Raw genomic sequence first — 13,380 nt, forward strand, 5'->3', positions numbered from 1 at the left:
GCAAATACATACAGTGGAGTATTACTCAGCTGTAAAAAAGAATGAAATATTGCCATCTGCGATTACATGGATGGAACATATGAGTATTGTGCTGAGTGTAGTAAGTCATACAGTGAAAGACAAATGTCATATGATTTCACTTATAAGTGGAATATAAAGAGCAAAATAAACAAATAAAACAGAAACAAACTCATAAATACAGAAAACATTTTGATGGTTGCCAAATAGGAAGAGGGTTGAGGGTGGGTAAAAAAGGGGAAGGGATTAAGAAGTACAAATTGTTGTTATACAGTAGTCATGGGGATGCAGGGTATAGCATAAGGAATATAGTCAGTAATATTTTAATAACTATGTATGGTGTCAGATGGGTACTAGATCTACCAGGGTGACAGATGGGAGGGGGTTGGTTACAAGGTGAAAAAGGTGAAGGGATTAAGAAGTACAAATTGGTAGCTACAAAATAGCATGGGGATGGAAAGTAAAGCATAGGGAATATAATCAATAATATGGTAATAGCTATATATAGTGCCCAGTGGTTACTAATCATGGGGATCACTTCATAATTTATATAAATGTCTAGCTACTATACTATACACCTGAAATTAATATAAAATAATACTGAATATCAACTGTAATTGAAAAATTAAAAAGGGGAGGAAACAAAAGGGAATAAGAGGTTCAAAGTTCCAGGTATAAAACATAAGTCTTGGGAGATGTAATATACAGCATAGGAAATATCGTCAATAATATTGTAATAGTGTGGTACGGTGTCAGATGGTTGCTGGACTTACCATGGTGACCACTTCTTAGCAGAGGAAATATAATCAATAATATGGTAATAACTATGTATAGTGTCAGGTGGGTATTTTTGAATAACTATGATGTACACCTGAAACTAATACAATATTGTTTGTTAGCTATATTTTAATAAAAAATCTAAAAAGAAAGTTTATGTGCCATGATAAACACTATGTTTGTCAGAAGGGAGCTTGCATTATTTAATTTTAGGTTTAAATGACAAAAATACCTCAAATATGTACATGTATGATTGGGTGATTATTGTATAATTACGTCATATTTACAAACTATCAGTAATAAATTGTTTTAACTCACATACAACAAAGTTAACATAAACTTTTCCAATAAATTATTCCACACACGTATATGCTTATTGAATCTATTTAATTGTTCAAACTGTGGTAAAGAATAATATTTTGGAATACATATTTCATTAGATTCAGTTACAACATAGATGATTTCCAATGGGAATTTCTTACACTATCTTGATGATCAAAAAACATTTTTTATCAAAAAAATCTGTATCATATGCTACCAAATCTATGTTATATCACAATATTTTTTTCAATTATGCATTTAATTATATCACCTTTAGCTAATTGGTTTCATAAATATTAGAGATCCCATATTAAATTATTTTATAGACATTTCTAAAATATGTTTTCCAATCATTATTTTACTAATGAAAACCTATAATTGACCTGTGTTTACATATCAATTTTCTCTACACAGTTTTACTTTTTTAAAAGAGAATAGCATGGAATGTGCAAAAGCTCTGGTTCTCCAAGGCAAAGCCAAAAAAAAAAAAAAAGGCAAAATTTAATTATGTCTTCTGATTTTCAGCCTTGAGTTTTAGTGTCTCTCCCTGTCTATTTTTTTAAATGCTAGAAATCATTTTCTTATGGGCGTATACCCCTTTGGGCAAGGATGATAAGTGAGAGATTCAATACTTAGAGTGTGAATGTATACTTGATAAGTAATTACCTAATAAAAATAACAATGCTACCATAAATTATTGGGGGGGAGTTAGTTTTACATTATCAATAAATTGTGGTTTCAAATTCATTGGTAGTAAATATGTTAACTTTCTGGATCAAAATGGAGAACCCTTCAAGCTAAGGAGCTGTGCAGTCAGCAATGACTTAAATTAGTCAGAAAAGCAGGAATCCGGGGTCAATGCTGTTTCCACCATTATGGTCTTACCACCATATAAAAGTGGGACCCTATTTGTGTAGCACTTGTTTCTGTCATAAGCGTAACAGGTCTCATTGTCTTCATCACAGATATTGCTCTGAGTGACAGTAATTACTTGATTATCCAGCTCCACTTCCGTAGGATCACATTTTTTACAGCTGGAAAACAAATATATGCATTAGACAATACCCATCAAATGTCTCAGAATCTGAGTAACTAAACATTTCTATGTGAAATAAATTACTTCTTGCAGGTCTGACCTGACAACTGACAAAGGGTAACTCCTTTCAGAACTCAGCTGTTCTACAATACAGAACAGTTTATGGGGATTTTCTACCTTTAAAATATAAAACATTAGTTGACAGTAAGCAATATGATATGATAATATGATTGTTTTGTCTCTACCATGCAGCAACTTCTACTCTAGTAGGTTTATTCCCAATTATACGTATATTAGGATTATACAAGTTGCTTATAGTAACAAGGAAGGATTTAAAATAAAAAGTAAAAATGGTTTGAAATTGGATTCTACAGTTTCCAAAGAATCACCTGCATGTTGATATGTCTGAAATCCAATTATTGAGTTATTAAGACAAACTGACCCTTCCTGTACTAATGGCAAAATTTCTTCACAATAAACTTATAGCTGCCTTTTATTTGCAATAAAGTTTTGTGAATTTATGATACCTAATTATTAACAAAAATTAATGTATTCAAAAGTTCAAATTATACGTTTATAAATTATATGTTTATACCTCAACATATTTTCCAAAACACTCTTACTAACAAGTTCATTTTTAAAAGTTATTAACTTCCATATCTATATTAGTATGAAGAAAAATCTCTTACAGATCAGACAAATGGTACACAAATTTGGTTCTCAATGGTGAGGTGGGATCAGAGATATTCTCCCTGTTATTCAGAGGAACCCTAAAAAAAAGAAAGAAAACAAATCAAAATAATGAAACTGCAGATATTACTATTTTTGGTTAATAGGCATATGGCTAGGACAGTAGTTACTCCTTCATGAAGCTATTTAGTACATTTAGCACTCTGTAAGCACTCTAAAGTAATACTCCTACTCAGATTTCACAGTAATTTGTTATATTTTAAACATTTCCCATTGAAAATAAACCTCACTGCAACTCCTCAATGTCAATGATCTCTGCTTACGTGGCAAATCCCTGCTTTTGCTTTAAAAATCAGCTCGTTTTACCCTCTCTATAATGATTACTGTGATCCCATCCTCACCCCTCAATAAACTCCTTCATCTGTAGTCTCAATAATGCTCATATATCCTTATTATACAAAGTGTCATATCATAGTTGCTTGTCTATAGAGTAATTGTTTCCCTAAACTACACTAAGTTCCTTGAGGCAAAAACATGTACGTATTCCCAGTGCCTCGCTAGATGTGTGGCATGTAGAATCCGTTTAACAGTTGTGGAATGAATGGACAGATATTATTATCCATATTTTTGAGAGGCAAAAGTTATAAACCAGAGAGGTCAGCAACCTATCCAAGATCACACAACTATAACCGGAATCCACATCTCTTGATTTGGTGATGTTCCATGAAAAATTAGATAATCTTATCAACTAGTTCAGTTGATTCCATTAACTTTTACATTTTTTCATCTATAACATCATTTCTTCTCATATGAACCCCTCCTTGCCAAAAGATACAAACAAAGAAAAACTTTTTTTTCCTCACTTAGTACTTAGCAATACCATCCACATAAATATCCAAGCAAAAACATGGACACCATCCTTGAGTCTTCCCTCTCTGTCATGACCTATATCTAATCCATCTTCACAGTTCAACTGATTCTAATTCTTTGCATCTGTGAAATCCATCCACTTGGTTCAGGACACCACCATTTCTCTCCTAGTAACACCCTCCTTCAGTCTTGATCCTCCAATGCAACAGCCACATTATTGCTAAAATGCTTTTCTAAAATACAAGCCCAATTTCCCTCTCTGCTTAAAATCCACAGTGTCTCCCCACAGATAACAGGGTCTCCTTAAGATGGCCTGGAAGACACTTACTTCGTGGTATGCCTCTCATTCTCCAGCTTCATCTCTCACCATGCCACCCTCTTTACACTAGATGCAAGCTGTAATAAAAGTTTGCAATTCCACGTATTTACCATGCTGTTCTCATCTCCAAGTCCTAACAATAACAACAACAACAAAATAACAGTTCTAACATTTACTAAGTGCTTACCATATGCCTGGTACTAAGCTAAACATGTTACATGATGATCTCCTATAACCCTCCCAGCAACCCTGTTTCCTTTTCTTAGAATGATCTGCCTCACCTAGCAACCCGGTCATTCCCCACACCCATTTACACAGTTAACTCCTATTTAAACAGCTAACAGCCATCATCCACTTCCATTACTTACTCCAAATATCCCTTCTTGCCTCCCACTGCCACTCTCCACCTGTCCACCAGGACCGGACTAGGAGCCACTCCTTTAGTGCTCCTGTAACATCCTATGCCAATTCCTGTCACTGCATTTACAATACTGTATTGTAATTGTTTAAATTTCCCTACTCGACTATAAATTCTTCAGTGGTCCCAAGCAATCATCTGTGGCATTCAGTAGCACTCAATAAATGTTTGCTGAATGAATGAAAGGATCTATTCCTTATTAGACTGTAAAGGCTCTAGTAGTATCAGAAAAGGCTTTAAATAATGAGAAAGACAAGGGAATAAACATGTGTGAGTGTCTACAGTGGGTCAAACACTATTCTAGATGCTTTTATACATTATCATATTTAATCCTCACAATACTATAAAGTATGTGTGTATATCTACATATATATACATATACGTATAGTTATATACGTACGTGTGTGTGTATATATATATATATAACATATATATACATATGTATATCTATGTCATCCCTTTTTTACAGTTTCGGAAACAGGCTCAAAGTAGTTAAGTAACTTGCCCAACGTCACATTGTTAGTAAGTGATGGAGCTGGGAATAATGCCATGACATAACAACGATAATAGAACTTTCAGAAATGAGATCCGAGGGCCGACCCGGTGGCTCAGGCGGTTACAGCTCCATGCTCCTAACTCTGAAGGCTGCCGGTTTGATTCCCACATGGGCCAGTGGGCTCTCAACCACAAGGTTGCTGGTTTGATTCCTCGACTCCCGCAAGGAATGGTGGGCTGCACTCCCTGCAACTAACAATGGCAACTGGACCTGGAGATGAGCTGCGCCCTCCACAACTAAGATTGAAAGGACAACAACTTGACTTGGAAAAAAGGCCTGGAAATATACACTGTTCCCCAATAAAGTCCTGTTCCCTTTCCCCAATAAAACCTTTGAGGGAAAAAAAATGAGATCAGAGAACCATCTATACACATCAGGCAAAGTGGATGAAGTAACTTAATTATCTGAATTCAGAAAACCATAGAATATCATAAAAAGAATCACGTCACAGAAGAAAAGAATGCATCAGAGAATCATGGAGTGCCATTTAAAAATCTGTAGTTTTAAAATAAAATATTCTACTTAAACATGCTTTAGATGCCAATGTCATGGATGCCATCCTTCAAGTTATGTGCTTCTCCAATTGTTCTGTCTCTAATAGGGACCTCTGTGGTATAGAGTCTGCTAGAGGAAATAATGTCTAAGCTGAGACATACAGGTTGAGGAGGAGCTAACCAGGCTAAGGGGGATGAGAGGAACAGTTCTTCAAGCAGAGTAACTACTATACGCAAAAAACAGAAGAAGAAGAAAGCACTATGAGTGTGGAAAAATAAAGGCACTACAAGATTGCTGGATTTTCAAACAAGGCGAAAAAAATGGCTATGGAAGAGAATGAGAGTTATGCTGAGTGTTGTAGGTTAAGCTGAGGCACTTGTAATTTATCCTAATAATGTTGGGGAAACCAGCAGAGGGATTTTTAAAAACATAGTAATAACTGACACATAAGTTAGGTGAATAAATAACAGCCAAATATTCCTTGCCAGAAACTATACATTCTTTAAAAGGAATAGATCTCGAGTTATCTGTATAATAACTCCATGAGATACATACTATTTCCCCCCTATTTGGAGATGAGAAAGTTGAAGTTTAGAGTGGATAAGTAATTTGCATACAAGAGCACACAGCTTTAAGTGACCCAGCCAGAACTTAAAACAAAATTTTAAATACATTATACTTCTCCCATTGATTAAATGGGATTGAATGCCATGTTCTGTTTCAATAAGAAGTACTCGATCAGGGGTAAACTATTCAAGGTAGGAGTGGGTCACAAGGAAGACATTTACTGATTGGATCCAATAGGAATCTCATTTCTTAAATATTATTAGCAATTTTGCTATTGAATAAGGTGGTCATAGCTTATAACTTAGACGATGTGTGAAATGAAATCTGAATATCTGAAGTCCAATATACAAGGGAAGACTAAATCAAATTAGTCATTTGATTAGTCTACCTTACTTTTATGCAGATAGTTGAGTTCAGTGTAAAATACTAAGTAATCCATATATGGCACAAAATAAGGCTTTGAGTGTTATCTCAAGTTTCAGTTTGAACTGATCAAGGACAACTAAAAGTTCTGATTCAAACAGAAATAACTGCATATAAACAGGGCATGTTGATGATTAGATCTGAGCCTTCAGTTCTAATCTGATATAGCTGACTGGTTTTAGATCATGTGGAAACCTTGTTCCTTTCTCAACTTGTTCATAATTGGCTCAAACCCATTAATCAGATTCAACCTGATGTAAGGTGCTGCACATCAAAAAGAGGAGCAAAGATACAGGTATTACATTCAAACAACGGCTAATATCACAGAGGATCCCTGCTTACAACATGAAAAAAAAATGAAAATACAAAATACCACGTACTTAATTCTGATGTTTCTCTCCACAACGTCTTGACTAGGGTCTTCGGGAGAAGGGATGATCCTGGAAGTAATGCGGGCACACTTACATTTGTTGTTAACAAGGAGAGTGCTTTCATCTTCATCTTGGGCTTGAAAGATAAAACATAAGAAGACATGGAAATGAAAGTCTATTTATAAACTTCGTATTGAGTTCATCTATCTTTTCTCCTGAAGAAAAACTAAGTTTTGTAGTTGATCAGTTTCAGTTTTCTCAGTTTGTTCTCCTTCCTAATCTAAAATAGCTAAGTGGAATCTCAGAGCATAACAAAGGAAATCCAAATGGAGCACAAAAGGAATTTTCTTTTTCTCTTGAACCAGTCTATGGGAACCTGAACTGAAAGAATTCTGGTTTTAATCTAATGCTTTACATAGAGGCACAGCTCTCTGAATGATATAGCCTTGGAAAACATCAGTGCCAAATGCGAAAATAAGAGGAAAAAAACCAAAAAGCTAGACTGCATTTCTCTCAGACCAAAATAATCCATTCAAAAGTGAACAAAAAAATAACATTAGCCTTTATAAACTCAGTTGGAAGTGCTACATCTTTCCATATATATTTTTTGCTTAGATTGCATGTTTTCCCCGAATATAATCTTATTTTGTAAGACTTTTAAATATTCTCCACTACAATTTTCCTAAACTTAACTATATCCTTCTTTTTCATAATAACAATCAGGATATCATGGTCTAATGATTCAATCAAATAAAATAATAGGTGCTATATTAAAACTTCTTATAAGAATTATCTTAAAAGTTATAGTATATATAAAGTGCTATAAATTTGCAAAATCAATTTAGAAAATGTTGAGAAGTATAAGCTGTATTTAATATAATATGCCTGGGTAAAGAAAAAAATTAATAAATGAATGAATACACAGATGACCATTAAAGCCTTAACTCTGAATGTCAACAATTTATTGTTTAATCTGAGTATTAGACAAAGAAGTCTGGTAAGTATTGCAAAGAATAAATTTTTAAAATATCTTATTATCTGGACTTAGATCAGTTAACTGATATTTAAAGCATTAATAATAGCTTTATTTAATAGTGTAATTAAATAATAATAATGTTAAATATCTTTTTTTTCTATAATTTTAAGCTAAGTGACCTTTAAAATTTCTTCCCATCAAGTCTCAACTAAAAAAACAAACAAAAAAAAGATTTAGAACATGAATTCAATTTATAAAGGTTAAATGATTCAGATAAATATCATTGTAACTGGAAGTCTAATTATTCCATAGATGATCCCAGAGCACAGAGGACCTAATGGCAGTACTTCAATCTTAATGATAACAGTCATTACAGACATTTTAAGACTATTGTTATTGTGCTTATAATTGTTTGAAGTACTTTATAATGCATTATTGTGCTATTATTCATAGTTCTTAATAAATCTTCTCATAAAAGTCTGTAAGATATTGGAAAAGAAACATTATGAAGTCAATTCAAGATAATAACTCTTAACATTTTGAAAAAAGAGACTTAAGTGGTGTCCTCTTCCCTACTCCTGTACTCATGACTCTTAGTTTTTCTCAACAAAATACAAATGTGCATGTAATGCCTGACCAAAACTACAGATTGAATCAAGTATGTGACTTGACAATTAAGTCTTAAATAGAAAATGTCTATATTTTATTTATGGCATATAATTTCTTACCAGAAAGCCTAGGGGAGAACTATCATTACTGTTATTATATAAAAATATTAGGCAGCCTAATATACCTACCAGAAAATGTACAAATACTTTCAATTCACCAAGACTTCTAATATTCTAATATGCTGTCTCACTGACGCATTATTTTCCCTAAGAAACCTGTTGTTATAGACTGGGCCTTAATTTATTTCAAGAGCACCTGAGACATAGCAGGCACTCAATAAATATTTGTTAAATTTAATTCAGATCAAACAAATAAGAAAATAGACTTAGCACATACAAGGTACAAACATAATGAGTTTACTAAAATGTGATTCTCTCACACAGGCAGAATAGGATAGTAGTGTGAGCTATAGAGTCAGATGGCCTGGGTTCTACCTACCACATGCTGGCTATGTGACATTAGGTAAGTTATTTTGCCTCTCTAAATCTCAATGGGCTCAACTATCTGTCAGAAATTAAAATAGTACCTATCCTCAAACGGTTGTGAGAATTAAATATTAGGTTGGTACAAACACACACACACATACACACACACACACACATATGTATTTTACATATATGTTTTTAGGTATATAAACATATATTTACACAAAAGATATAATATACGTTTTACTATTACTACCAGTATCTTTATATTGTAAATATTATTAGAAATTCATTATTCTTAATGCTAAATTAGTACAAAAATACATGTTAACTGACTATTCTTAATTATATCATACTCAGTCTTGAAATAAGATTAAGTCCAGTGTTAGAAACAATCCAGCCAAATTATATCACTTCTAATTCATGTGCACTTCTAGATGAAAATGATTAAATACTGTACTTCTATATTCAGAATGCATTCCATTTCTAGAATAGTTTCAAGGGCTAATAAACAAAATAACTGAAGTTCAGCCATCAAGTTATAGGCACCCTGTAGAACATTAAACGTTGTTAAAGGGTCATAATAAATCTGTAGGCTCAGATCCAAGTTGTTAGAACTAATACCAGTCTCTCTGGGAAAATAAAATCCCAATGCATTCTATTTCGTATTTACAGTAATTATTACTTCATTTCTCCAGTATATTAATTTAAGACACTTGAGGAGAGGACTATTAATTTCCAAGGTTCAATATGGATATTCTCATAAGTATAGCTATTAGTACTTATATAGAAATACATATTTTTATTAAGCAAAATAAGTAGGCAAAAAAAGTAAGATAAAAGAAAAAGAATACAAAGAATTACAATAATGCTTGTCTGAGTAAAGATCACTGCCCATATAAAGATTAAGGCATGTTAGAAAAATGTAGCCAGCTAGCTGGTCAACCAAAGCACAAACATATGTTTAAATCTGAAGAACAGATCTCTGTCATATTTTTCCTTTTATCTGGGTTCATTTTCAAAATACCACATACCTGTCACAAGAACAGCCTTAACAAAAATGGCAAGGACTCCCCAGAAAAGCAAATGGTTCTTCATCTTGACTTCACTTCTTTTGAAAACTGGAGCTAAAAATGTCAGGGTTAAGGTGTGTGATGCATAAGAAGTGTGCAAATGATGGTGCTTCTGCTTTCTTAAAATAATGCTCCAGGCAGCTAACCAACTGAAAACAATCACAACTGCGGTTGAAGTCTGAAATTTTAATGCACTGGAAAGAAATGTATGGCTCAGATTTAAAAATAAAAATCTGTGTCATAAAAATATGACAGAGATCTGTTCTTCAGATTTAAACATATGTTTGTGCTTTGCTAGCTGTCTACATTTTTCTAACATGCCTTAATCTTTATATGGGCAGTGATCTTTACTCAGACAAGCATTACTGTAATTCTTTGTATTCTTTTTCTTTTATCTTACTTTTTTTGCCTACTTATTTTGCTTAATAAAAATATGTATTTCTATATAAGTACTAATAGCTATACTTATGAGAATATCCATATTGAACCTTGGAAATTAGTAGTCCTCTCCTCAAGTGTCTTAAATTAATATTCTGGAGAAATGAAATAATAATTACTGTAAATACGAAATAGAATGCATTGGGATTTTATTTTCCCAGAGAGACTGGTATTAGTTCTAACAACTTGGATCTGAACCAACTTGGATCTGAATAATACAGATTTATTATGACCCTTTAACAATGTTTAATGTTCTACAGGGTGCCTATAACTTGATGGCTGAACTTCAGTTATTTTGTTTATTAACTCTTCAAACTATTCTAGAAATGGAATACATTCTGAACATAGAAGTACAGTATTTAATCATTTTCATCTAGAAGTGCACATGAATTAGAAGTGATATAATTTGGCTGGATTGTTTCTAACACTTACTGGACTTAATCTTATTTCAAGACTGAGTATGATATAATTAAGAATAGTCATTTAACATGTATTTTTGTACTAATTTAGCATTAAGAATAATGAATTTCTAATAATATTTACAATATAAAGATACTGGTAGTAATAGTAAAACGTATATTATATCTTTTGTGTAAATATATGTTTATATACCTAAAAACATATATGTAAAATACATGTGTGTGTGTGTATGTATGTGTGTGTGTGTTTGTACCAACCTAATATTTAATTCTCACAACCGTTTGAGGATAGGTACTATTTTAATTTCTGACAGATAGTTGAGCCCATTGAGATTTAGAGAGGCAAAATAACTTACCTAATGTCACACAGCCAGCATGTGGTAGGTAGAACCCAGGCCATCTGACTCTATAGCTCACACTACTATCCTATTCTGCCTGTGTGAGAGAATCACATTTTAGTAAACTCATTATGTTTGTACCTTGTATGTGCTAAGTCTATTTTCTTATTTGTTTGATCTGAATTAAATTTAACAAATATTTATTGAGTGCCTGCTATGTCTCAGGTGCTCTTGAAATAAATTAAGGCCCAGTCTTCTTCCAAAGCCTCCCCAAAAGCCATGTTTTGATGCAATTACTTTTTATTTTACACTTACTCTACATACTTAAACCAAGAAACTAATAATAATTTCAAGGTAAGAGTCCACATTAAGAATGTTTAAATAGGACTACTCAACTTAATTACCTACAGAATAAAGTTTTCAAATATCTATGACATTTGTTGTGCCTGGAACAATAAATGAAGGGAAGAGAAACAAGACAAATGAATTCAAGCTCATGAAGTTCCCAATTATATGTCAACTTTTTCTTCTAGTCCTATGAACCAAGCTACCAGATTTAAATATACACATTATATGTCACATATATAATATATTCTGATAAAATTCTGATAACTTTCAGTTACTTTATAAACTCAAACACGGAATTGGAATTAGAAACAGGTGGATTCTAGGTGTAACAGTTACCACATTTTAACCTGATAGCATTAAGGCAGACCTTGTGTTTGCTCATCTACTAACACCTTTCAGAACTGTAAACCCATGAAATGATTTTCATCTGAGATGCCTCAACAGCAAACTGAACCACTGTAGTATGTCTTGTAAATTGTTTTTCATTAATTAGTGCAAAAGTACACATATAAGCTTTTGGACAGGCAACCCCCACCCTTCTTCCCCTACATGCCACGATTTCCTGTCTCTTAGGCGGGCTTGTTCCAAGAACATGTTGGCTACATTTATATTAACATCAAATCTATGTTACTTTTGGTTCTTGTTCTCTCATTTTTTTAAGGGTCTCCTAGAATTTTGAGAGATACTACAGAAATATTTCAGGATCGTAAGTAGACAAGCAGATTTCACAGCTAGCAGTACAAAATGGCAGAATAAAAGCTATTAAAAGGCTGGCACATAATTGCACTCCTTCAATCAGTATGTATTGAAAGTCTAGCAAGAACAGAGTGCCAGGCACTAAAACACAATATTACTATACTGTCAAACTTTACTTTCTTTTCATTTCTACTATTATAGCATTTAGAAACTATGTGGGATTAAGAGAAATATACTGGATTCACCTGAACAATTATGTATAGTAGAAAAATACACAGATCTGAAAGCACATTATTTTAGTATGTGGTCAGGATGTCAAAACAAATTATCAACCATTCAAGAGCTCCTCATTTCTAACGGTAGTTTCTAAATAACTGATCACTCCAAAAAAAGAGTAACTAGAAGTTAGCCGGACACTTTTTTTAAAGTCATTATTTCCCTGAAAATAAACTCAAAGCTAAACTGCCTTGAAAATAAACTCAAGGCTAGACTGTCTCCCCAAAGCAAGTTTCTCCTGGGGACAAACTAAAGCTTCCCCCAAAGCTTATTTTTTATAAAAGTAAAGATCATCTGATTCATAAATACTAAGCTAAAAAAAGCTCTCTATTTGGTGTTTCTATTCTTTCAGTCTTATAGTTTTGTATTTCTATTATGTAAATTATGCATCTAAAAATATCTTTTTTCTTTAATTAAAGTTCATTGGGGTGACAATTGTTAGTAAAGTTACATAGACTTCAGGTGTACAATTCTTTAATACCTCATCTATATCTCACATTATGTGTTCACCACCCAGAGTCAGTTCTCCTTCCATCACCAATATTTGACCCCGTTTATTCTCTTCAAGAACCCCCCTTTGCCCTTACTCTCTGATAACTACTAAACTATGGTCTATGTCTATGAGTTTTTGTTTCTTCATTTGTTTGTCTTGTTCTTTTGTTGTTCTCAGTTTTGTATACCATACATCAGTGAAATCATATGGTACTCAACTTTTTCTGTCTGATTTATTTTGCTTAGCATTATAATCTCAAGATCCATCCGTGTTGTCACAAATGGTACTATTTCATCTTTTCTTGTGGCCAAATAGTATTCCATTGTGTATATATACCACAACTTCTTTATCCATTCATCTATTGAAGG

General features: G+C 33.0%; 1 protein-coding gene across 1 annotated transcript; it reads right to left on the minus strand.

Annotated features, from left to right (window-relative positions):
- Positions 1-1,163: 1,163 nt before the first annotated feature.
- JCHAIN (joining chain of multimeric IgA and IgM) lies at positions 1,164-10,120 on the minus strand. The gene is made up of 4 exons (XM_033106720.1): positions 9,966-10,120; positions 6,871-6,997; positions 2,842-2,922; positions 1,164-2,150 (listed from the first exon to the last, which is right to left on the minus strand). Exons 1-4 carry the CDS (start codon positions 10,027-10,029, stop codon positions 1,946-1,948), a joined length of 477 nt encoding a protein of 158 aa, XP_032962611.1. The 5' UTR covers positions 10,030-10,120; the 3' UTR covers positions 1,164-1,945.
- Positions 10,121-13,380: the final 3,260 nt, after the last annotated feature.

This window comes from Rhinolophus ferrumequinum, chromosome 5 (genome assembly GCF_004115265.2).
Source record: "Rhinolophus ferrumequinum isolate MPI-CBG mRhiFer1 chromosome 5, mRhiFer1_v1.p, whole genome shotgun sequence".
Taxonomy (NCBI): Eukaryota; Metazoa; Chordata; class Mammalia; order Chiroptera; family Rhinolophidae; genus Rhinolophus; species Rhinolophus ferrumequinum.

Bases quoted from the DNA above. Each gene is read 5' to 3' on its own strand.
- JCHAIN (XM_033106720.1), bottom strand. From the start codon at position 10,029: ATGAAGAACCATTTGCTTTTCTGGGGAGTCCTTGCCATTTTTGTTAAG. The intron at 6,998-9,965 runs GTATGTGGTATT...TTATCTTTCAAG, and splicing joins TAAGGCTGTTCTTGTGACAG to CCCAAGATGAAGATGAAAGC. The intron at 2,923-6,870 runs GTACGTGGTATT...TCTTTTTTTTAG, and splicing joins GAGAGAAACATCAGAATTAA to GGTTCCTCTGAATAACAGGG.